The sequence below is a fragment of the Lissotriton vulgaris genome, chromosome 4_1, assembly GCF_964263255.1.
Source record: "Lissotriton vulgaris chromosome 4_1, aLisVul1.2, whole genome shotgun sequence".
In the NCBI taxonomy this organism is placed as follows: domain Eukaryota; kingdom Metazoa; phylum Chordata; class Amphibia; order Caudata; family Salamandridae; genus Lissotriton; species Lissotriton vulgaris.
The window spans coordinates 1,174,187,838-1,174,210,432 of record NC_141691.1 but is presented as its reverse complement, the minus strand read 5'-3'; the positions used below and the strand labels follow the sequence as shown (position 1 = coordinate 1,174,210,432).

Below are 22,595 nucleotides of genomic sequence, written 5' to 3'. Positions count from 1 at the left end.
TATCAGGTCCATGGAATTTTTGAGCCCAAGACTCGCCGAGGCAGGGAATTGAACCCTGGTCCCGGGCTAGACCTCTGCATCAGGGTCTGCCGCTCTAACCATTGAGCCACACTTCTCCACAATATATGCATTGTTATTTCTTTTAGTTTTGTTGTTTTGTTTAAGGGGGAAGATGTGGTGGGTTCTTAATACTAAATATGTATATGTATCTTTAATAATAGTTTACTTTTAAATGTGCGCGCATGCCAGCTAAAGTAATGTTCCATTGAGAATGTAGATTGTTGGAGCTTAGAGTGTCAGTTGTAATTTGCTCATGCTCAAGCCGGTCGTGTATACTACTAATTCTTCCACTGGAAATAAAGAAGTTAAACTTACCATCTTGGAATACACTTCCTTTTAAACTGGCCAATATTGGTAGCTTAACAAAATAGTAACACTTGTTTGTCTCATGACATAAGAAATACTGTGGTGAAAAGTTTTCTTTTGTCTCTGATTCTATTTTGAATCCAGCTCTTGCCAAAATTGAAAAGGACTTACTGGAAATTTAAAAAACAGATCTGGAACTTTATTTGGGTTAGGAAAAGAGCATTTGTAACTCACAGGCCTCTACCAGCATGTGGAACAGTTGTTTGAGGGTGTTCTGACACTAAAACAATAACCATTACCATCTATGTATATGATATTTTTTTAGTGCAAACATAGCCAAAAGAAAGAGGAGGGGGTGTACAGGGTGAAAGAAAAGCATAAAGTCAACAAGTGGTAAGAGAGGTAGCTGGGTTGTGGACAGTTAATGCACTGTTATGTAGTGTTCTTCAAATAAGTGAGTCTTAAACTCTTCCCTAAATTGGAGGAGCCGTGGGGGATCCTGCTGGATAAGGGCTGCCTTGTTATTTATCTTTTACACTTCTTAGTCTGCAGTCTGATGCTGTCCTGTCTCCATGTGTGCCCCCTATAAACCTATCCAGGAATGAAAAGGGAACCAGATGTGGAAGTGGGAAGTTCTCTGAAATAGGTACGTCGTGAGGGAAACTAGCCAAGGCACATAGAGAATCTTCGAATGGATGTGCACAGAAGCGTTAGATATCTACAATACAGGGATTTCTATTACAAAGATATTATTAACCGGTATCGCATGCCCCAGTGGCGTAAGAATGTGTAGCTTGAAATAACACAGTAAATGCTGGAAAAATTATGCTAAAAAAGGGTACAATGACATGCTTTTAGTGGTGATGTTCAACTATGCAATTTGTGGGGGGAAGAAGTGTTGAGCCAAATTAATGAATGATAAGTTGCTTCATTTCAACAGGGTAAATCTGGGGTACCTAAGTGACAGTAAAACAGAATCCCAAATGAAGAATGAAAGAATGCTATTAATTCAAATGTTCGTAAATACAAAAATGTTGATATCGGTTTATGGCAAAAGTAGGAAATCACACAAAGTCTACAAGGAAGCCTTACTATGAAAAGATGGCAACCACTCTTGAATTACCTTTCTATAATGGTCAGACCCATGTTGTTGCCGCCAAGATTTTGAGTGCTTCATGAAGCTAGGATGTGTTGGATAGATGTATTAGTGGATGCTGGCTCTGTATATACTATACCAAAGTGAGGTACAGTGTGCACAGAGTCCAATGGAACCCCAAAGGTATTCAGAGGTAAAGTTAGATAGCACCTCACTCTCTATTTGTGGTAGTGTGGTCTAGCAGTAAGGCAGTATCAGAGGACAATGTTAAGCATTTGTTGTACACACTCAGTCAGCAAATGAACTCAAACACTCAAAGACCGAACTTCAGACCAATTGTTTTTGTATAAAAATATTCTTTTAGTTATTTTATTTTCTAGAACCAAGCAAGCCTAGCACAGGTAAGAGATATATACTTTGCAGTAAATATACAGTTATAATACAGTTTGGATTGGTAATTGTATATGCACTTTGTTTTGACTTACAGTATTGTTTCAGAGAAATGCAATGCTTTGTAAATAAAGTACATACACTTGAATGGGCTTTTCAGTAAAATACCAGGTAAGTTACTTTTTAGATTACTTTTCTTACTCAAGGTAGTATACTTGGATACTACTCTGGGACATCTCCTGCAAACAGGTAAGTAAAATCGTTTTTGTTAAACAGCACAATTTTAAAGAATTTCTTTAGGTTTTCAAACTCCACACTTAGAAACTTTTCCAAGAAAAACAGTCAATGTTATCCTACGAAGGAAAATAGTGTTATTGGTTTAAAGGCAAGTATTTTGCAGTGGGAGTTGAGGTTCTGGGGTTAGATTCAGGGGTCCCCAGGGTCAGTGATGCAGTCTTGTTACACCCTGAGTGGCACTAGGGCGGCCGGGTGCAGAGTGTTGAGGCTCAATGTTATCCAATGGGGAATAGGGAGCCTCGGGTTGGTGGCTGCTGACGAGCAGGCCACTTAGTGTGGGAGCCAAGCTCCTGGTATTGGACTCAGGGGAAAGCGGGATCCGGTTTAGCACACAAAGTGCACCTGTAGCGGCGCTGGGGCGGCTGGGTGCAGGGTGCTGTTTTGGCGTCGGGTGTCCCGTTGTTTTCAATGGGGATTTTCAGTTTTCTTTTTTAACTGCAGGCTCGGTCTAGGAAGACTTCCGGGAGGAACCAACAGCTGGGCAGGTAAGTTGGAGGGCGCGGGACATAGGTGCACCACGGGTTCTTTTGCAGAGGGCACAGGACGGATGGAAGCAGGGGTGTCTTTTGAGGTAGGATTTCACCTTACCGGGTCACTCCCGGTTGGGGGGGGGGGAGGGTCTCTGTGCTGAGGCTGCAGGCGACATCGGGGAGTCCTGGAGGACGGGTGCAGTGGTAGTTCCAGGCGTTGGTTTACTTTGTCCTCAGCAGGCTCAGAGTCTGTTTTCTGAGTTTCTTTTGAACAGGGCTGCTGTTCACAGGAAATGCGGTCTTTGTTGAAGGCACAAAAACAATAGAAGCAACAGTGGGCCCTCTTGCCGCACCTCACACCAGTTCCAAAAGTTTTCAAATTGCACAGGCAAAGCAACCCTTACGCCAGCTGTTGGATGGCGCAACTGTGCTCCAGATCAGAGGATAATTAAACTACGTTGGGGGTGCACAGCTCACAAAGTCCAGTAAGCCAAAGTTGTATGAAAAACTTCACTTCTTTATTACAAAATTGTTTTACTTATAAGACCATTCAAATCACGATAACAGCCAACGCGTTTCGCTCCCTCATTGGGAGCTTCCTCAGGGCGAAATAGATAACAGTCAGTACATTCACAGTTCCCAAGTCTGTTAGTCAATACGATGATGTAGTTACTTCGATAGTAGACAGGGCAAAGCTAATACGGTCTGCAGTCTTCGTGTGCACCTGGAAACATGTAATATCCAATTCTGTCCAGAAACTAAAGAAGACTGTAAGTAGGCTGAGCAATGATGTATCACCAGGCCCTGGTTCTGAACTCCAGGCTAGAAATATCTACCGGAAAGGACCAATGCCCTTATAAAAAGAAAAGTATTGAAAAGGAAACCCCAATCAGGTCCAGAGAATGTGTATCCAATGTAGTCCAATGCGACGACCTGCAATTACAGATATCGCGTACGTCGCGTTTTGAGATGCACGGGTGATGGTAACTTTAATAAATGAGTTGAGATGCTATCACTGGCGATAAAAAATCAGGTCGACCGCATGTATTACATCGCGTCGTCCTGTGCCTTATTTTCCATATGGATGTCGCGTGCATGGGAACGGCACTCAACATCCATATGGAAAATAAGGCACTGGACGACGGACGACACGATGTAATACATGCGGTCGACCTGATTTTTTATCGCCGCTACCAAAAATGTTATTTTTAAAATATGAAATGTTGGCTGGGTTTGCTTAAGTGTATGCAGAAGTGCCACCAAAGCAGACATCAGATTAAATCTATTAATCGAGTGCTATGGTTTTAGGTCTGCCTAGTGACACCTTTACACATGTACAAGAGCTCATGCCATTATAACTAAAGACATTCACAGACAGGGGCTTTCAGTATCCTGTTAGCAGCCATTCTTCCTTTGGGTTTGTGTCATTCCACCCCTGCATGTAGAAAGTATAATTCACATCCGGGTGAAGTTAATCGCCCATGCACTGCAATGTATCTGCTTTTGGGCTCCACACACCTAGTGTGATTTTGCACTTCAAATTATTTGTGCTCATTGATGTAATTTGTGCTACTTTTTGATTGTCTTTCTATTTTGGGTAATACAGTACAATCATATAACTTCATATATTTTAACAAATTAAAACAATTATAAATACTAGTTTTCCACCAATTGATTATTTAGGTAATACTAAGAACAAGGGACAACACGTGCATAGATAGAAATCTAACACATCTGTTGCAATCATCATATATCTTCTCTATAGGTATCCCTCTTTAGAATTATGTGTGCTCTTTTAGTTACATGTATGCCTTAAATATAAACACACATTTGAATATTGAATATTGAATATATACTCTCTGACTACCACTCTCAAATCTTGTCATGGAGAGCCAGTTACCTGTGCAGTCCACACTGCACAGTGCAGACAGGCAGTGCTACCCCGGAAGCCCCAGTAACCAGCTCAACGAGGGTTCCCCGATTGGTCTGTCAGACATTTCCAACCAGTTCCAAACCTCCTCAGGATAAATAAACAAATTGAGAGCGGCCCTCATTTATGAGACGAAATTTCGCTGGAAAGAGTAACATGTATTTAATATTCATGACCCATAGATTTTGTTTTAGGTTTTCAAAGGACTTTCTGAGTTTTGGGACTTTTTGCCTGCAAACAGGCAAGACTCCGATTGTCTTGTCCCCAAAGTTTATGTCTCCAATTCTCCAGAAATGCTGGAGGATAAGGTCTCTATCTCTATAATGGAGGACTTTAGCAATGATCGCCCTTTGGATAGCACTAAGCGGAAGAATGGGGCCCAATCCTGTATGGCCCTGCTCTATAGTGAAACAGGAGGATAATCCCTCCAGTCTAAGATGATCAAGTCTTCCATGAAAGAGTGGTGGACTCACTGATTCGACCCCCTCCAGGAATCCCAGAAAGCATGCGTCATTTTGGTGACCCCTTCCCTTCGCATAGGCCATTTTAGGTCTACGAGGTAGCCCTAGCTTGTTTTCAGTTTCGAAACATCAGCTTTCCGATCTGAAACTCTTTTTTTAGTAGCTAAGGATTGATCACTGACTTAACGGAGATCTGCACATAATAAGTTGCATTATATTGACTTTGTATCTATCTTGTTTTCAAGAGCCTTTCTGGAGCTTTAGGTGGCCAAAAATATCTTGGTTGCTGTGGGCTCAGTACCCGGTGAATGGTTTTGAAGTCCCTCCTTTCCTCCGTCAGTCCCTCACTTCGTGAGCTCATCGCAAACTGATTTTGTTTAGTCTGCTGGGTTGCCCAAGAGCCTATCCATAAACACGACAGCCAAAGGGGGTGGTAGGGCTCTTAGCACCTCAGGAAAAGCTAGTCAGATGGGAGCTAGTGTTTCATATTGAACAGGGCAGACCCCTGGTCCCCATTGTGAATCCATAAAAGTATAGCCAAACCCCATCTGGTCCATTCGTCCAATTGCTCACCAGAAGCAATCAAAACGGCAACCCTGAGCTAGACTTCAGTATGCCAGCGCAGATTCCTGGGGCCTTTCACAGCTGGGCACTACAACATAATAGTCTGGGATCCCCGAATGCAACAGGGGAGTGTGTCATTTGTGCTATTCATCGATCTTGTCTCCTGCAGGTGTGGCAAAAAATCCGAACAATCTTACGGTGTGCACCGGGTCCCCACATTCAGTCAAACAGTGTGCACATGTCCTGATCCTGAGCAGGGTAGAGCCCCCAAAGACCCCAATATTTATGCTGAGCAAATGGCAGCAGCAGATCCACACCCTTAAAGGGCCTGTTTCCCCCCCTCCGTGCTATACCTCATAGTTATGAGGCATGGAGGCCAGTACTCTCAGTGAGGCAGAAGAGCCAGCATTTGGATTGGGCTCCAGACCTTCTTTTACAAGCGTTCATCCCTTGGGTGGCCCCACAACCTCGCTAGGACGCAATGCAGCGCCACTCTCCAGTCTCAGCAGTGCACACAGTTTTCTCTGGCCTGCAATGATGGGCGAGGCGTCAGCTCCTCCGATGTGGCTCCTCCAAGCTCAATGGGCGCTGGCCGCAGCACAAGCCCCAAAGCGAGACCCGACCATGAGGACCAGCAGACCACAGTCACATACAATTCACATCCTCAGGACTTTGCAGCACCGGGGGCCTGCGAGCTCTGTACCAGACACTGCCAGATCACCAAGTATGGCACAGGCTCCCACGTCCAAACGGGGAGGGACACCACACAACCCATTCTCCAGGCTCAGCATCCAGTGAGGCTATCTTCAGCCACCGATGTTGGGCGAGGCACTGGTTCCTCCAAAGAGGCTCCTTCTCATGGTATAGCAACACCAGGGGGAGGAACTCTGCATCAGGGGCAACCAGTCTGCTAAGTACGGCATGTCACATTCACGTGCAGCACGAGCCTCGTTTCATTTGCCAGGATGTCACCTTCAAGTAGGCTTCACAGGTATTTTATTTTATCCCTGGCTACAGCCTAAAACACGATGGTTCTTATACCACACTATTCTGAGGAAACCCGTCACTGTGTAACTTTCTCATACAGGAACAGAATAATTTAAGAATATGATGGGCCACATACGGAGCCTCTGGCTTAGAGAGTCTTCTCCGCCATGATGTTAGACCATGCCCCTTAACTCGTCAAAAGTTTTGAAAACCTAAATGTCATCTACAAACTCAATGCAACTCCCCCATTCCACTATCCTGAACCATTCATGCACTCCACCAAGGAAGAAGGAACAAAACTCCTTCAAGTTCCCACTAATCCCCTAGAAGACCACTTGCTCCTCGTTGCGGTGCCTACTGCACTTATATGGTGGTATGGTGCTGGAGTAGCGGTTATTCAAAAGAACAGGTTAAGCAGCAGACATCTTCCCTCTGTCGCTACCTTTCCTTCCAATGCTATCTCTTGATATTTCTGCCCCAAAGCCTCTAATTTTAGACTGAATGACATCTGCCACCAATCGTGCAGCTCCCTCCCCCCCAACCAGTCAAAAACAGAACAGTCAGCAGAGAATGCACAGAATTTATCAGGACGCAACATAAAGGGCCTGATTCACAAGAACAATAGTTACTTACCTGTAATCTGTGGTTCTCCAATAATGGTGTCTTTCATAGATTCACATGCCTGAATCATTCCCCGTCGTCGGAGTGGGAGTCCCACGGTACATAAAAAAGCAATAATATGCCCATAGAAAATACCAAAACCTTGGTAATACCTACCAGGAAGTAAAGTAGCCCTAAGCTACAGTGTAAAAAACTTCCACACTCATGACTATCCTAGTCATTTTGTATAGACCAAACTGCAGCCAATCAGGCGGCAGCACCCACCAGAATGTTATCCCCAGAGGCTCAGGCTCTCAGATTTTCTCGCACAGGAATGAAACCAACATTATCGCCTGAATGAGCCTCTGAGGGGAGGTGGGCGGGTGCATGTGAATCTATGAAAGACACCAATACTGGAGAACCACAGATTACAGGTAAGTAACTATTGTTTTTCTCCAGTATTGGGGTGTCTTTCATAGATTCACATGCCTGAATCAGAGTAGATTGCAGTACAAAACATCACGCTCATTAGACGCTCCTCATATCATAGTATATATGCATGCTTAGCAAAAAGAATAACATGTCATAATAAGCGTCTAAAAAGAGCATAGAGGAGGAGGGAGAACAGAGGCTCACCTTATTTGAAAAGATTGCGAAGAACTGCTCTTCCCACCGAAGCATCTGCATCACTTGCAGTGTCCAAACAGTAATGTTTGGTAAAGGTATGCCTGCTGGACCAAGTTGCAGCTCTGCATATCTGATGAAGAGGCACACCAGCAAAGAGAGCGATAGAAGAGGAGACCACTCTTATAGAATGCGCCCTTGGTAAAGACTGTAGGGGTTTTCCTGCTTGTTGATGACAGAGTCCAATCGCTGAAGAGACCCACCGTGCTATAGCCTGCTTGGATACCGCGCATCCTTGACGCATCATTCCGTATGCTACGAACAGTTGGTCTGTCTTTCGTATCTTGGCAGTTCTTTGAAGTTAGAACTTGAGACATCTCCTGTTGTCCAACGAGTGCAAGGCCCTTTCAGCCACTGATTGCGGATTGGGGAAGAATGTTCTGAGAATTACCGTCTCATTAAGATGGAAGTGAGCGGGAACCTTGGGCATGTACCTAGGATTGGTACGCAACACCACTGAGTCTGAAGTGAATTGCAAGAATGGAGACTTCGTTGTGAACGCCTGAATGTCGCTGACTCTCCTTGTTGACGTCAATGCTAAGAGCAAAGAAACTTTCCATGAAGGGAACTTGAGATCTACTCTATGAATCGGTTCAAAAGGGTGACGCATGAGTTGAGCGAGCACCACGTTCAAGTACCAGGATGGAGGTGGATGTCGATTTGGAGGAAACATACGGAATAATCCTTTAAAAAATTGCTGAATAATTCTTGATGAATACAGAGAAGTAGATCAATCCTAACGGAATCTGGAAATGGCTGCCAAAAATACCTTTAGAGTTGAATGAGATAATCCCGATCTAGCCAGATGCAGAAAGAAAGGCAAAATCCGTTCTGGTTTAGCATGAATGGGATGCAAATTGGCAGAGTGACACGAGGCACAAAACCTTTTGGTTTTGAGTTTGTAGGTCTTAATCGTGGCCAGCGCTCTAGCATTGGCCAGAACCTCTTGACAATCCGCCTGGATGTCTAAATGGGCGAATTCATTGTGTTGAGGAGCCAAGCTGCTGATTTCAAAGAAGCTGAGTCAGGATGGCATACTTGACCCCCTTGAATTGTCAGGAGATTCAGTATTTGTGGCAGCTGAATGGAATTGCACTCCGATAGGAGGAGAAGCTCGGTGAACCAATACTGTCGAGGCCACCTGGGGGCAATGAGGATGTCTCTTCATCTTCCGGATGACCTTGGGAACCAACGGAATTGGCGGAAAAGCCTATGCAAATATCTGAAACCAGTTCCTCGAAAGAGCATCCCCGCATGAGTTCTTGTGGGGGATCCAGCTTGCAAAGTGTCGGCATTTCCGGTTCCAATTCGTTGCAAACAAATCCAGGTCGGGGTGACCCCACTCTTGGAATACTCGATCCAGGGTCGGCTGATGGATTTCCCATTCGTGATTGGATACTGCAGACCTGCTGAGTGAGTCTGCTAAAACGTTGGAGATCCCTGGAACGTGAACCGCTGAAAGACTGATCTTGTGATCCAGGGCCCAACTCCAAATTTCCTGTGCTTGACGAGATAGCAGGGCCGATTTTGTACCTCCCTGTTTGTTCAGATAATGCATACTTGTCGTATTGTCTGTCCAAATTAGAACCGTGGAACCCTCGATGATTGTCCGAAAAGATTTTAGCGCTAGAAAGATAGCCCGCAGCTCTAGGAGATTTATGTGCCACGTTTTCTGTTGTACATTCCATTTTCGGTTGACCGTCATTCCCTGAAGGAGAGCACCCCATCCTTCCAGAGAAGCATCCGTAGTGACGATAAATCTGGGCACCTCTGTCAGGAATGCACATTCCTCCTTTAAGTTGCTCCTTTGCATCTACCATTGGATAGTGTTTCTCATCCGAGGAGTTTTTTGGGCGAATTTTGCGAATCTGGCATTCGCGAATTTGCGTATTTGCTAACTCGCAATCAGCACAATCCGTGAATTCTCGCGAATTTGCGGATTTTTTTTGTGTTCGCAAGGGTTTCTGCCAGTTTGCGAGGGTTTTGTACCAGTTCGCAATTGCGAACTTACTTGTCGGCTCGCAACGGTCGCGACTTTGTTGTTTCTATGTCTGGTTCATCTTCACAGGTTCACAGCACCCTCTGTTTCACCACTGCCACCCTCTGATTCACCCATGCCACCCTCTGGTACATCACTGCCACCCTCTGATTCATCACTGTAGATTATGGGGGGGAAAAGCAAGCACACCTGCCCTGCTTCAACTGACATGAATTAATTTGGGGTTGATTAATGTGTCACTGAATTTAAACTTCATGTCTGGCACCTGCTTCCTTATCTGTAATTTGCTTTCTGTAGCAGTGCAATTTTTTTCCCAGGACCTTTGTGGCCTACTTGTAGCTATTCTATGAGCCTGCTGTGAGGGTCAGAGCAGGGTCATAGAATAGTTGCAAGTAGGCAACTGAACTCTGGAGGGGCCCCTCAGGAAGCACTACAGGGAATGGTTACTAATGATGACTTTGAACTTTTACACCTGCTGAGTGCTTTCAGTTTTGCAAAACTCGTTTTTCTGCAGAACAGCAACTGTAATGCCCCAAACAAACGTAGGCAACTGAACTCTGAATGGTGCCCCTCAGGAAGCACTACAGGGAATGGTTACTAATGATGAGTGAACTCTTGCACCTGCTGAGTGCTTTCAGTTTTGCAAAACTCGTTTTTCTGCAGAACAGCAACTGTAATGCCCCAAATAAACTTACTTGTGAAAGTTGATTTCTAATCCAAAAGTGATCCAAAGAAAGTCAAAAAGGCCTCAAATCCAAAAAAGTGCAGGCAAATGTCAACCTGAGGAGGTATTCTGATAAAAATCATCATTTTCCGAAGGTTTATGCTGCTTGCTGGTGGATTTCTTGCGCAGAATTGCAAATGTTGTAATTTCGCGAGTGCAAGATTGTTGCTGCCCGCCGCATCTACATGTTCGCAATTGCGAACTCTCGCGATGCGTCGCCAAACTCCCGCGGGATCCCGCAGCAAGATCCAAAATGGCGCAGCACTCGCAAAATATCGAGAAAAACAACTCGGCAAACGCTGAATGACGGTAAGTGAACGCCGCACGCCGCAATATTGTATCACCAAGCAAAAAAATCCGCTGCGTGCGAATTTGCGGATTTTCTGTAAATTCGCGAGAGTTCCCGGATTGCGAATTTACCGAAAATCCGCAAAATCCGCGAGCGGAACGGATTTTCCGCCCATGCTTAATGTTGATCATGTCTTCGAATGATCCTACCACTTGCACCCATTGGAGACTAAGTTCTTCTTGCAAGGGAACGACAGTTGGGAATTAGAGGGATGCAGGAGGAGATCATCCCTAGGAAAGATTTGAAAGATTTGAATCTCCGAACAGAAACGCACTCTTTTTTCAGGAGTATGGAAGCCATTCTGTGAATCTTTATCTGCCTTTCTTTTGAAACGAACACCTGAGTGAGCTGAGTGTCCAATGTCACCCCCAGAAAAGATTTTCTTTGTGACAGAGTTAGATGGGATTTCTCGAAGTTGACTGAGAAGCCCAGATCCTGAAATAGCAACAGGCATCTTTGAATGTGCGCTTTTGCTGTGTTTAGAGAATTGGCCTTGATAAGGCAGTCGTCCAGATATGGAAAGATCTGAATGCCTTTCATACGAAGATGAGCTGCCTCAGGGGCTAACATCTTTGTGAAAACTAGGGGAGCTAAAAGGAGTCCAAATGGGAGAACTTTGAACTGAAAGTCTTTGCCAGCCACTCTGAACCTTAAGAGAGGGAAGGATGGGCACATGGAAATAAGCATCCTGAAGGTCGAGGGTTGCCATGTAATCCCCTTCTGAGAGGAACTGGAGGATTTCTTGAAGTGTTAACATCCGGAAGGATAGTTTTTTGAGGTATTTGTTGAGGGCACGCAGGTCGAGGATAGGACGCCATTCTCCTGACTTCTTGCGTATGAGGAAAAATCTCGAATAAAAACCTCTCCCTCTTTGTAATTGAGGTACTTTTTCGATCGCTCCTTTCCGTATCATAACATAAATTTGGGAGAACAGCTCCTTGAGATGAGCTGGTGGTGGACCATTTGGGGAAGAATTTGGAGGGGCTTTGACTAATTCCAGAGCGAGGCCCTTGGATAAAACGTCCAGGACCCATTTGTCCGTAGTAATTTTGGACCAATTTAATAAGAAGCGGGATATACTTCCTCCAATCTTTAACTTTGGAATGGGTTGAGGTGGTGGCAGGTTGTCTGTCTCACTTATTTTTGTTGGTGTCTCGTCCCCGATAAGAAGACTTCCTTCTTGTTTGTGAATAATTGTTTCCTCTCTGACCCTACTTTTGCTGCTTCTACGATTGGTATCTTTGGTTACCCTGTGTGGTGTGATACGGGCGTTGATGAGATTATCCACCTCTACTGGAAAAATTGCCTCGTCCTTTTGCACCACGAAAGGACGATTTAAGGAATTGTAGGCTTCCCAGCGAACGTGCTGTCTCTGTGTCCTTTTTATGGTCTGCAGAGCTTCATCAACGTGCTGACCAAAGAGGTACTCTCCATCATAAGGCATGTCCATGATCTTAGTTTGAACTTCTTGGCAGAAGGATGTAGATTTAAACCAGCCTTGCCTTCTCAGCACTGCTGCTCCCGCCAACTGCCTGAAACCTGTAGCTGCCACATCCACAGCTGCATCTATCATTTCAGCAGATGTGCATTCTCCTTCATGCAGTATTTTCTTGGCTTCAGTCCTATCAGGCTCCTGAAGCTTCTTAATATATGGCGATATGTCAGACCACATCTGCCTATCTTTCTTTAAAATCTTTATTTCTGCATTTTTTGCCATAAAAGAGTACAATTGAATCAAATTTTTCCACAACACATATAAAATAGTACAATTCATACAGCCTTAAAGATAATTAAAATCAACCCTGGCATTCATTAGCAATTAAAAATCGTCTCTTGGACCACATAGCTGACAAGAAATTGCAAATACAATGTGTCCGGACGTATATGTCTTAAGGATTCTCAAAGCATGCAAACATGCAAACATTGGTCGAAACCCATGTTTTTACATAACGGTACTAGCCAGTACTTCCTGGCTTTACTGTAGGCTGGGCAAAAAATAAGTATATGAAGTTTATCCTCTAAGCTACAGCTACACCCAGGTCAAGATTTGGTCGTTGAGGCAGACCATTTGCTTGTAAAAGCCCTTAAAGGTAATGTACCATATCTCCATTGTAAATAAAGTTTCCTTGATCCAATGGGAAAGATAACGTCCATGAAATCCTCAAAGCAGTATGATATTTTAAATGTTAAAAATAATTTAGTCAAGGTGCCAGCGTGAGAATCATACAGTGTAGTGTTAATTTTGTTATCCATAAAAGACCTCGTGAAGGACTTGCCTGAAACCTCACGGCACGCCCTTTCCGGATCATGCCACAGAGCTGACAGGCCCAATTTACCAAATTCCTGTTTAAGAAAGACGAGCCAAGAAATTTTTGCTGCACTTTTACAATTTAATATTTCCTTCAGTTCTAGCATGTAGTTCAGCAGTTCTGGTGTTGTCCAGAGCCTGCGCCAGAACCTAAGGGGTTTAAGTGCGAGCTCATCCTGTATAAAACTCAATCCCAGATCTAACCTTAGCTGAAGAAGCGGTGTACTTTGGGGAAGCGCCAGTAGCTGCCGCGTAAATTTGTTTTCCGTATTGGAAATTTCGGGCCTGCAAGAGTGCCTCCAGAGCTCCCCACCATAAAGAGCTCCAGCGCAGGGCTCACTGGTTTAAATGACGATGTATTGGACATCTTGAGGATTCCCCCCGCCAATTGGGACAGTTTCAGTTGACATTTAACCTGTTGGGGGCCCCAAGACAAGTTTTCATTTATCGCGACCCCTAGGTACTGGACAGTCTGTACCCTCTCTAATCTGACAGATCCCAAAATAGGCGTCAAACGCGTAGATGTCGGCGGATTGAAAATCATACATTTCGTTTTGTCCGCGTTAATCTCCAGTCCGCCACAATAACAGAAGTCCGCAAAGCCGTCCAATACACGTTGGATCCCCATAGGAGACTTGGAAAGCAGGAGGATGTCATCAGCGAACATAATCGCCGGCACCCTCCTGCCCGCCAACCTGGGTGCATCATTATTGGGGACCGTATCCAGATGCGATATTACACCATTCACATATAGGCAAAACAGGGTCGGTGCCAAAACGCACCCTGCCTCACCCCCCTGCCAACTGGGAACATCTGTCTATCATATCTCCCTAGTATCGCTAGGGAGTTCACAGCATGGACAGTGGTTGCAGCTATAGTCAAAACTTTCTTGCCAATTGAGTCCAGACACCTCCAATCTCTGTCAGGGGGACTGGTGACTTGTGAAGATGTATTCATGGCTCGTCTCTGCGCCGCTTGGGTAACAACTGAATCCGTCTTAGACTGTCCAATAAGGCATGCTGGTGAAGTGAGAGGCGCCTTATATTTTTTATCCATTCGAGGTAACACTGCAGGGAGAGAGTTTGGCGTAGCCATTATCTTTAAACCCTCCTTCCAAATAAAGTCAATTATTGGGATTGTTTTAACCTGCCTCTGAGGTTGATCTTTAAAGTCATACAGGAAACATCCATCCTGATTTGTTTCCATGGTAATTAAAAATCTTTTTGTTGCCCTTTCCATTATCAGATGAAAACCTCTGATATCTACCAGCGGAGAGTCCGCAGTAGGTGGACCAGTTGGAGAAGGGGTTTGAGCTTGATATTCATCCCACTCTGACAGTACTGATTTGCCATCCACTTCTCCCTCCTCTCTTTCTTCATCAGAGGTGACATCATCCTGATCATGATGAGATGGTATCGGCGAAGGTGGAACTGTAGGTCGTTCATCCGCTACTAGCAACTGAGAAGATTGTCTAGGAGGTCTAAACGCTGCCGTAGATGTTCGAGGCATAGGTGTTGAAAGGCGTGATTCACCGGAATTTGGATGGAAGGAACCGGCGATAATAATCACTCAACATATATTGCAAATTGTGAAGAATATCCAATGGCATCTGCGCCGAAGTACTGAAGCAGGAGCCCGACCTGTAGGCTCAAGGAACTGCTCTTCTTCCTCCTGGTCATCATCCTGACTCTTTATAAGCATCTCAGAAGGACGTGTAGCTGCATGAAAACTTTCATCTTCATAAGATTGATCCTCCTCCTCCTCAGAATCTAATAGTTGCTCTGGCAACTTTAACGGTGAAAGAACCGTCAGAGATGAACCCCGTCTTTCTAATAGTGAAGCTGTCGTAGACGGCGAGGGTAAAGAGACTGCAGAAGGCGCAGCTGACCACACTTGAAACGCTTTATATGATGAGAGAGGAGGCGTCGACTCTACAACCGTTGACGGTGTCGTCGACGGAGAAGGACCAGCCTTCGTCGATGGAACAGTAATTTTAGTCGATGCCGACGGTGTTCTCGCCGACGAGGCAATCTTCGTCGATGATGATCTCGACCACGAGGTAGACTTCGTCGACGGTGTGGCCGCAGACGTTGTAATCTTCGTCGACAATGAAGTCGTCGACGGGGGTGTTATCTTCGTCGACGATGACGTCGTCGACGGTATTGTAATCTTCGTCAACGAGGCTGACGTTGACGGGAGGGCGGTCTTCGTCGACAAGGAGCTCGTCGACGGGATGACTATCGTCGACGTGTGTGTTGACGACGATGAGCTCGTCGACGGTACCTTTAAAATCTTCGTCGGCGGAGGTGCGTCGACAATTGATGGTACTACCTTCGTCGACGAGATGGGACAAACCGCCACATAGACTAGCGTCGACGGAGAAGAAGCTGAAGACATTACCATCTTAGGTTTCGGCAAGGAGAAGGTAACTGTCGAGGATGCGTCGACGTTGAGAATCGTCGACGATGGAGTCGTCGTCGACACTGCCGTCGACGATGTCTTCTTCTGAGGTAAAACTTTTTGAGAAGTACCCTTGGAATATGAAGACTTTCCAGATTTCCTCGGAGGTGCTTCAGGACCAGATTTAGAAGGTGGAGATGCCTTTATTGAGGTAGAAGTTGAAGGCACGCCAGAATCATTGGAGGATTGGGATTTTCTCAACACCTTTGCTCCAGGAGAAGTTATATCTACCTCAGCCTTAGTTTTTCTAGAGAACATAGTTGACCCAGAGGCTATGCTTCCTACCTCAGAAAGGGGTTATCCTGGTCCTTGATCTTCTGGAGCCACAGGAGAAGACAACTCTCCCTGTCTCTGAGGGTCTTCTGAGGAAAGGTTCTGCAGATCTTACACTCCTTAACCTCATGGTCTGGATACCCACAAGAGTCGCAAGGCCTGAAGGGGTGATTTAGAAGATGACATTTTGAAGAAGGTAAAAACCAACCAAAGCTGTGGAGAAAATGAGCAGAGCTCAGGAAGACTCCCTTTCACACGACGTGCAGTAGAAAATCTGAGAGCCTGAGCCTCTGGGGCGAACATTCTGGTGGGTGCTGTCGCCTGATTGGCTGCAGTTTGGTCTATACAAAATGACTAGGATAGTCATGAGTGTGGAAGTTTTTTACACTGTAGCTTAGGGCTACTTAACTTCCTGGTTGGTATTACCAAGGTTTTGGTGTTTTCTATAGGCATATTATTGCTTTTTTATGTACCGTGGGACTCCCACTCTGACAACGGGGAATGATTCAGGCATATGCATCAATGAAAGACAATTCATTACTGGAGAAAGATCACTTACACTTTTGAGTAAGTTTACTACTTTTTGGTATTCACAAACAAAAGTATAAGTGACTACTAAACAAAAAAACAGTGGTAAGTCCAGCAGTACATACTACTGGTATTGCAACATCCTCCCATAGAAAATAATGGAGCGAGGGACTTAAAATAAAACCACATAAGATATAATGTTAAATTAGAATAAATTATTTTAAAAAGATAAGAATGTAATTAAATATAAATAAATGCTAAAGAAAGTATATACAAATAGTGCATATTTTCTATTTAATGATAAAATATGTTAACCAATTTTGAATTTAAAAAGTAATGTTACAATACATTTTATACAAAATTATTTATGAACTCTACACAATTATTAATGCATATTAAAATGTTTCATATTTTCATAAAAGTTTTAATTGAAAAATAATCTAATAGTGCTGTAATATTATATACATTTCGTTCTACAGTTCAAGTAAACACAAAAATGAAGGTACACTACAATTTAACATAATTTGTTTTTAATTTATTTTCACAGTTAAACACGTTTTAAAAATTTTCCTACACTTTATTATTGGGAGGCTCCCAGATTATCTGCATCGTAAGATATAGGAAAAATAAAAAGCTTATTTTCAATGAACTGGTGTTACTGTACCAGTGGTTGGCCATGTCTTTTGTTTGACTTAATATTGTTTCTTTTTATTCTTAGTAGTAACCTATATTTGGAGTTTGAGAATACCAAAAAGTAGCACGCTTACACAAATGTGTAAACTTACTCAAAAATTACCTTTGTGAATCAGTTCCATAATATTTGAGGTCACCACCTTGTTTGGTGATTTTAAACTGCCCTGGGGTGATGAGAACAATAAACCTGTTAATGTGCTTTCATAATGTATATGCAACAACAATTTGTTCCAACATTGTCAAAAAACCCATGCACTTAAAAAGTTCCATTCTGGATCTGATCATTTAAAAATATACACTTCTGACCAAAAAGGACCTAATTCCAGTTAATAGGTCTGACCGCCTTCAGATTTCTTTCACATTGACCTTCGTCCGTCGGAAAATGTCATATCAACTAAAAAAAGATAAGGTTTCATGATATTAAAAATAATTATATTAGTGCTCCTGCTAAAAAGACTTATTTTAACCGTCTCTCCCCTGGTTCTCAGCAATAAATATTAATGTCAGAGATTATACAATAGTTGCATGGATGTCCCGATAGCTGAATAAGTTCAGTTCAATAGTAAGATGAAAATGCCAAAACCTTCTCTCTGATGGCTCTCGAAATATCTAACTGTTAAAAGAAAATATTTGAGACAACTTAAGAAAAAGTGAAGTCAATATCCCTTTTCCATCCAATCTGAGTAGACCCATGGCTGCCAGAAGAAAGTACAAATCATTCATCTTCAAAGCTAAGTCCTCAAACATTAAATCACATCTAAAAATCAACCACAACTTCTACTCAAAGTGAGTAAACAGACAAACAATGAGACATCCAATATTAAGGCCCATGCACCAGAAAACAAGCTGGAAGACTTGGGAATTTCGACTTCAAGTGAAAGTTTAAATCCTCAGTGGATCTGATAGCATTTCAACTAAGTCTTGAAACTATAAGCAAGGGTAAACCACTTCTCTGATGCAATGCCTAGTTCCATTCACAAGGAACTTGCCAAACATCTGCCATCCTACTGGATCACCCTGGTGTATTGCACATTTAAGCACCACCTTTTTACCGACATTTTAAAAATCAGCCACGTCTTTCCACTCTTTAAAAAACACTCTGTTGATGCCAATGACCTGAATTACTCCTGTCTTGCCTAAATCCTTCCATTCTTAGGGAAGGTAGCAAAAAACTGCTTAGCCTCCCAACCTTCTCTCTACATCTAGACAAACAACCTCCTCAACATTTCCAATCTGCATTCAGAAAGGGCTGTAGCTTCCGCATATTGTTGACGACTCACTCCACTTCGACTCACTCCACTTCTCAGCTCAGTGAACTCCTGTCTGCTGCTAGAGCTCTCGGCTGCTTTCAATACCATCAAACACTTCTCTCTGATTAACATCCTAAAAGAACAGATGTGCATTGAGTGAGTAGTTCTAAAGTGGTCCACCTCTTATTTGTCGAACCAATCACAGTAGTTACGATATGGAGCTTTGCATCTATCAAGGACAGCCTACAACAAAGAATGCTGCTAATTGTTATTCTGTGCCCAAGTCTGTGAACCTATATCAAGAACAACTTGGAGGAATTCTCAGAAACCCAGTGAGTCTTTATCATCAAGACCTTTGTACAAATAATTCTTGGTGTGCACCCTTCCTGCAACATGTTGTGCTCTAATCATTCAATGTCTCAATAAAGATTGGTGGGTGCAAAAACGAAATGTTACAGTACTCTTAAATGGTGAGTAACGCTAAATGGACAGACTTCGCCTCAACGGCCGGTCGGACTGATTTATCTCTGTTGTCTCTTTTTTGAGCTGTATCTAGGAGCCAAAGTATCTCCACTGAGTACTGTTAAACGCTCCCCCTAATAATTCAACCTTATTTGTAAAAAAATACTTGTAAGTGGATGTAAGAATACATGGTTGGCAGTGTCCAAAACTATAAAAAAAAAGGATTAATGAATACGTTTTAGGAACACTATGTAAGATTTTGGTATGGTGATAGATCTGTAAATTAGGAAATGAGAAGAAAAGAGTGAGAGAGGTAAAAAATGGTGGCGTAATTTACCTGAATGTATTGTAGCTATTTCAGAGCTTCAAACTCGACTGGGTTCTCTAACAAATACTATGTAGTTTGTCCTTCAAATAGGCATTAACTGGCAACAAAAAGTATGCAAAAAGATAAAGATAGTAATCACTTTTTATTTATATGGTTACATCTCCTTACCATACGCTGAGAGTCGTTCAGACATTTGGCATTAAAATACCAAAACTTGCCTAGTATACTTCTTTAAGGAACAGATTTTCACAAAAAATGAGTGCAGTTACTCTCTCTAATTTGAGAATACACAATAGAAGAAGCTTACCAGAGCCATAATGTCCGAGATCACAAGGACGATGAGGAAAAGACTGTAACAGAAAAACAACACATTGATGCACAGAATTAGACACAAGACGAATCTGAACCAAAAGCAATGAGCACAACTAAATCAAAGATACTTGCCGAACAGACTGTAGTAAAACCAAGTTACTCACCCTTTTTATGATGGGTGCTCTACCCTCCCGCTGTGCAGCCCCTCTCCCAGAGGCACTATCGTTCCCAGGGTCTCCATCCCCGGGCCCTTTATCTAAATAAAGGGGGAGGGAGGCTGTGTGGCCCGGCTCCACAAGTCTTGTAAGGCCCTGGGCACCCCATCAACCAAGGTCACTCTTTTAAATGAAGGTGAGCGGGCGCACGTGGTCCCCCTCCCTGGGTCAATTTTGGACCCCGGAACCAATCCCCTGGTGACATTTAGTAAAAGGATGCATGGGGCCCGCCCTCCCTGGGCTGATTTGGGCCCCAGGGACCCTATACCCCGGGCTGGGTGACATTTTGCAGGGTTGGGGGCACACAACCCCCTCCCCAGACTGATTTCAGAACCGGGAACCCCATCCTCCAAAGCCCAGCAATATTTCGTAGGGGGTGGGAAGGGCATGCAACCCCCTCACTGGGCCGATTTCAAGCCTTGGGACCCCATCCCCTGGTGACATTTTTACCAGCGGTCATGTGGCCCTGCCTTCTCAGGCTGATTTGAGCCACGGGGAAATGCTAAATTAAAGGTGGGTGTGCCCTGGTGCCCACACAGGGCACCCAGCATAGTGGCACTGGGTCCGCGGGTGGAGCCCCAAGGCCTCCACAGCACCAGGCAGCTCCCCGCAAAAAGCGGGAGGTAGCATTATTCCTGCCCGCAGGGAGCAGCTAATAAAGCTGCTCCCTGCGGATGGGAGAAGTCTTTTGATTTGTTTCCTTGCCCGATTCACTGCAGATCAAAAGTCCTCACACAGCGGACGGGGGAGGTTTTTAAGCTACCGCCAGCTGAGAGTGGACTTAGTGCTTGTTCCCACTTGACAAGAGATTTGAAAATTCTCTCGCCAAGCAAACATCCCACGCCACTGCGAGCAGGGAAACTGTTATGTCCGGTGGGTGGGTTCCCGGAACATAGCTATTGATCCGGCAACGGGGATGGGCTCCCCAAGGCCAATAATGTCTCAGGGATGGGGGGTGAGTGGCACCCTTCCTTAAAGTAATTGGCTCTGGGGGTGGGCTCCCTGCAGCTTTTTTATTCTCAGTGAAGGGGTGCCAGCAGCACCCCTACCCATTACGAAATTCTTTGGCCCCTGGGGTGGGCTTCTCATGGCTCGGGAGGGGGGGCTGTCTGCTGCCCTCTCCCCATTCAAAGAATATTCACCCCTGGGGTGGGCTCCTTGGGACCTCCTAAGGATCAGGGAGGGGAGTCAAGTGTCCTACCTACCCATATAGATTATGGTTGGCCTCCGGGGTGGGCTCCCCAGGGCTCTGATGGCCCAGGGAAGGGGGCCGCATTGGCCCTCCCCTTTTTCACAAATTTCAGCAATGGGGGTGGGCTCCCCAAGGCCTGTGGAGGCTCGGGAAGAGGGGCCACGCAGTACCCCTCCCATTTATGTATTTTCTATATATTAATCAATTCATACATACAGAGAGATACTTGAGAATTTTGCTACTACGAATGGGAGACTGAGTGAAGGTCTAAATTCAAGAGGGAGTGTAGAAAGCATGTTTAGGTTTCATGGATGCATTGCACCGTGGTGAGATGGTGACTTAATTGTGGATGTGTAGCTAACAAGGCTCAAAGTGGAGCTTACAATGACTACAATAAGAGAATGAAAGTAGGTGAAACCGGCAGTGTGTGCACTGGGAGAAGCAGACTGAGGGCCAGGCAGAAAACGAGCCCAGGTCGTCTACAGGACTTTGTGTGGGATGGAATGCTTCCTTTGTATTTTTATTTGCGTGAGACATTTTCCTAATACAATTTAACCTTCCCTTCCCTTTGTTTCTAACCATAATGGCGAATTTCTTTTCAGAATCCTGGTCTCTCAGATGCCAGGTGGAAGGTTACAGCTGGGGTGGATGTACGAGCTCTCCGCTCATGTTGAGGAGTAGCTGGTGAATGGTAAATATCGGTATCTGTGTCCTATGAGGTTGAGCATACTTCACTAGAGGATGTGGCCAAAGGGCTAGAGCGGTCGAACTCGAAGCTGGGGAACCAGGTTCGAGTCTGGGCAGGGATGCTCAACATCCTGTGATTCTGGGCAAATCTGGGCATATGTCTGTAAGCAACTGGTGGTCACGTAAAGTGCCCTGATACCTTTGGGTTTGAGTTCCCGCTATATAAAACTCAGAATATAAAACATTTATCTTGTATTGCACCCTGGTTAAATTCTTAAAGATCAATACATGACCTTCATCCTCGGTTGGTCAAGGTTCAGGAGGTAAAAGGTTACTTTTTTCAGAATTTTCTATTTCTATTTCTATTTAGGGGGTTTTATAGAGCGCATGGTGACGCACAACGGCGTGTCCCCGCGCTAAGGAGCTAATACCTGCCAGAACTTACAAATATAGAAAAACTACTGTGTGAATAAAGCAGTCTTCAGCTTGGCTCTAAAGATTGTTTCTGAAGGTTCTAATCGCAGCGCCATAGGTAACTTGTTCCATCTGGCTGCTGCGAGGTGCCTAAAAGATCTTCCACCCATCCGGGCTCTGGACACCTTAGGAATTGCCAGAAGTCCTGAGCCGGAAGATCTCAGAGAGCGAGACGGCTCATAGGGTGTCAGCAATCCTTTCAAAGGGAGCGGAGCTCTCCCGTTGATAATCCGGTGGCACGTGCACAGGGTGCGATATTAAGATTCAGTAATAAGATTACTAAAGCTAGCATTGATTCGTGTCTACACCAGAGACACGTAAATCAGGTAACATTAACTGGAAACATAGTTGGCTCATACTGGCTGAGAACATTCAACAGAAAAATTTGCTTTTAGAACGCTACTTTTGTTCACTGCGGGCAGCTAGGAATGGTGAATCCTTCATCTGTGCTATGATTCATCCTGAGGATGTGAAAGGTGCACCGCTCGATCTTTTG

At 44.4% G+C, this 22,595-nt stretch overlaps 1 protein-coding gene across 2 annotated transcripts in view; it reads right to left on the bottom strand.

Annotated features, from left to right (window-relative positions):
- The window catches only part of PIGN (phosphatidylinositol glycan anchor biosynthesis class N), a 1,076,629-nt gene that overhangs the window by 26,850 nt on the left and 1,027,184 nt on the right, over nucleotides 1–22,595 (bottom strand). For both annotated transcript variants that reach the window (XM_086965406.1, XM_086965407.1), the window contains exon 28: nucleotides 19,527–19,569. In XM_086965406.1, the coding sequence (XP_086821532.1) occupies nucleotides 19,527–19,569 (43 nt within the window). The remainder of the gene's footprint in view (nucleotides 1–19,526; nucleotides 19,570–22,595) is intronic.